The following is a 2478-nucleotide window of genomic DNA, read 5'->3' as shown; positions in this document are numbered from 1 at the left end:
TGGAAGAGGCTTTCTTTGGCCAGAGTCAAATCAAAGTTGCCAGATGGCCAGTCTAGTCACTGTGACATAAGTGACATAATCTCCTTCTTTCCCACTGAAGCTCTCCTAACTCCATTCTCTGCAATAAAAGGGCCAGTTCCCAGGTGGGAGATTTACTTTGTTAGATGGGTGGACAAAGGGGCCACAGTTGTTATCTTCATCCTTTGTTCTTGAGATTTGCCTGTGACTCATATCCAGGAAGGGCAGCAGGCCAGTGTATAAATGTAGGCTATGAGGCTCAAGGATAAGGACATTACTGCCTTAGCAGGGTTTGGGAAACCAAGTGGAGGTGCTTCTGGGATTTAGAGTGACCTTGTTTGAGAAGCTGCTTCTTCTGGGCTCTGAGTTTTGTTCCAGACCTCTCTTTTCTCCTTTGCAGGCTGCAATGCCTCTGGCTACCTTCCTACTTCCCTGGCTTGGCATCCTCAGCAAAGTGAAGTCTTTGTCTTTGGTAAGACAGCGTGTCAGACTTCACATCGACTCCAGGAAGGGGGATGATAAGAGAGAAAGAGCTAACTTCATGAATTGTGTTAATGGAGGGCTGGAGAGGTGGGATGATCCCAAAGTAGTTTTAGTTTAAGTTTAAAGAACATGATGTTTTTTTCCCCAGTGGATTCAATTCCTGATTCATTATTATAGCTCCCGTATTCTGGGTATGGCTACAAGTCACCGAGCCACAAAGCAAGTGGATTGCTGTATAGGAAATTCTGTTCTACTGTGGGTAGGTGTGGAGCTATCATGGTGATGAGGCCATGCATATGGGTGACATAGTTTGTGGTTAAAATAATAACTGCTTCACCCGTTAATTTGATTTATACAACCATCCAGTGACTTACCATTCCTACTTTGCAGAAGAGGAAACGGATGCTCAGAGTGGTTAATTTGTCCACTCTTGTGGAAGTGGGATTGAAATCCAGGTCTAGCTAACACCAAAGCCCATGCTCTTTACCAGTGTGACACTCTCCTTCTTTTTTCTGTAGGTGACGAGAATGGGACTGTCTCCCTTGTGGATACCAAGAGTACAAGCTGTGCCCTCAGCTCAGCTGTACACTCCCAGTGTGTTACTGGGCTGGTGTTCTCCCCACACAGGTACTGTTTTTTTCATCAGGGGCCTGGTGAATATGAATGGGAACAGCAAGGGGGGATGAGTATGTTGGTAAAGTATTAGCTGATTAGGTACTTCCTTAAAGCAGATGGTGTTCTAGCTGAGGTTTCAGAATGTCAAAGACCCTACTCCTTTTTCAGGTTGTACAGTCTCTGAAAATAGCTAAACTCTGTTTGCATTCCTGCTCAACACCCAAAATGATTAATATTGTGGGCTTCTAGGACTATGAGGTTGGAAGAGCGTGTGTTTCTGGGTTACTGCTGAAGCTGTAGAGAGACCAGATGGGGTAGTTTGTTGCCAGGATGATTGTCAACTTGGCTTTGCTTCATTTCCTTCATCTTTCCTTGGAACCTGTAACATAGACTTGAGTGGTAGCTAGGCTTAGCCAAAAGCGGGGGTCAGGCCGCCTTCTCTGGGTCAGTGTACAGTGGGGGTGGGGCTGGGCCAGTTAAGATTATGTCTTGGGATCCGTGGGCTTTACCTTTCACAGTGCTGTCTCCCTCTCCTAGTATTCCCTTCCTGGCCTCTCTCAGTGAAGACTGCTCACTTGCTGTGCTGGACTCAAACCTTTCTGAGGTGTAAGTATGAAGTAAAATCCTGTGACTGGGAATCAGGCAGGGGGAGCAGCAGGCAGGCAAATCTTTTTTCTTTTCAGAAAAATGTGTTGTCTCTTTGGAGAGAATTCTCCATCTGTACCTGAAGGGCCTGGGTGATGGAAGCAGGCAGACAGTTGACTGAGACCAGCACTCTGTTCCTGGGGCTGATTCACAACCAGCTGTGTCCCTGGTAGAGGAGGAATATGGGGGGAATTTCTAAGTCTAGCATTCCAGCCCTCCCACAAGGGGACAGTCTGCCCTTTCCACATAAGAGCTGCATATGTGAAATGCAACCTGCCATGGGGTAAAAGGCACCAGAAGGAAGAACCTGAATTGTACTCCCCTCTTTGCCATGGTTTGCTGCCTGATGCTGGCCCGTAGCACTACCTCGCTCCATCCACCGTTTCTTCCTCTGTGAAAATAGAGGACCAGATCAGATGATTGCTGCCATCCCCTGCGGATAGCTGCATTGCTACACAGATGGTGAAATGTGTGTAACACACACAAAAAATGTGCCGTGGATGTGCTGGGTTCTTTCTTTTCCAGGTCTGCTTTTTCTTCTTATCTTTACCATGCCTCAACTTTTTTTTTCTTTTTTCTAGGTTTAGAAGCCGAGCCCACAGAGACTTTGTGAGAGATGCTACGTGGTCCCCGCTCAATCACTCTCTCCTTACCACAGTGGGCTGGGACCATCAGGTCATTCACCATATTGTGCCCACAGAACCCCTCCCAGCCCCT

General features: G+C 47.1%; 1 protein-coding gene across 1 annotated transcript in view; it reads left to right on the top strand.

Moving 5' to 3' along the window:
* WDR77 (WD repeat domain 77) overlaps positions 1-2478 on the top strand; it is a 40764-nt gene that overhangs the window by 9402 nt on the left and 28884 nt on the right. Inside the window, exons 5-8 of the mRNA XM_012659011.1 lie at positions 419-490; positions 1020-1128; positions 1654-1722; positions 2343-2472. Of these exons, the coding sequence (XP_012514465.1) occupies positions 419-490; positions 1020-1128; positions 1654-1722; positions 2343-2472 (380 nt within the window). The remainder of the gene's footprint in view (positions 1-418; positions 491-1019; positions 1129-1653; positions 1723-2342; positions 2473-2478) is intronic.

This window comes from Propithecus coquereli, unplaced genomic scaffold (genome assembly GCF_000956105.1).
Source record: "Propithecus coquereli isolate 6110/MARCELLA unplaced genomic scaffold, Pcoq_1.0 Scaffold595, whole genome shotgun sequence".
NCBI lineage: Eukaryota > Metazoa > Chordata > Mammalia > Primates > Indriidae > Propithecus > Propithecus coquereli.
The sequence above is the reverse complement of the archived record's forward strand: the minus strand, read 5'-3'. Positions and strand labels throughout refer to the sequence as shown.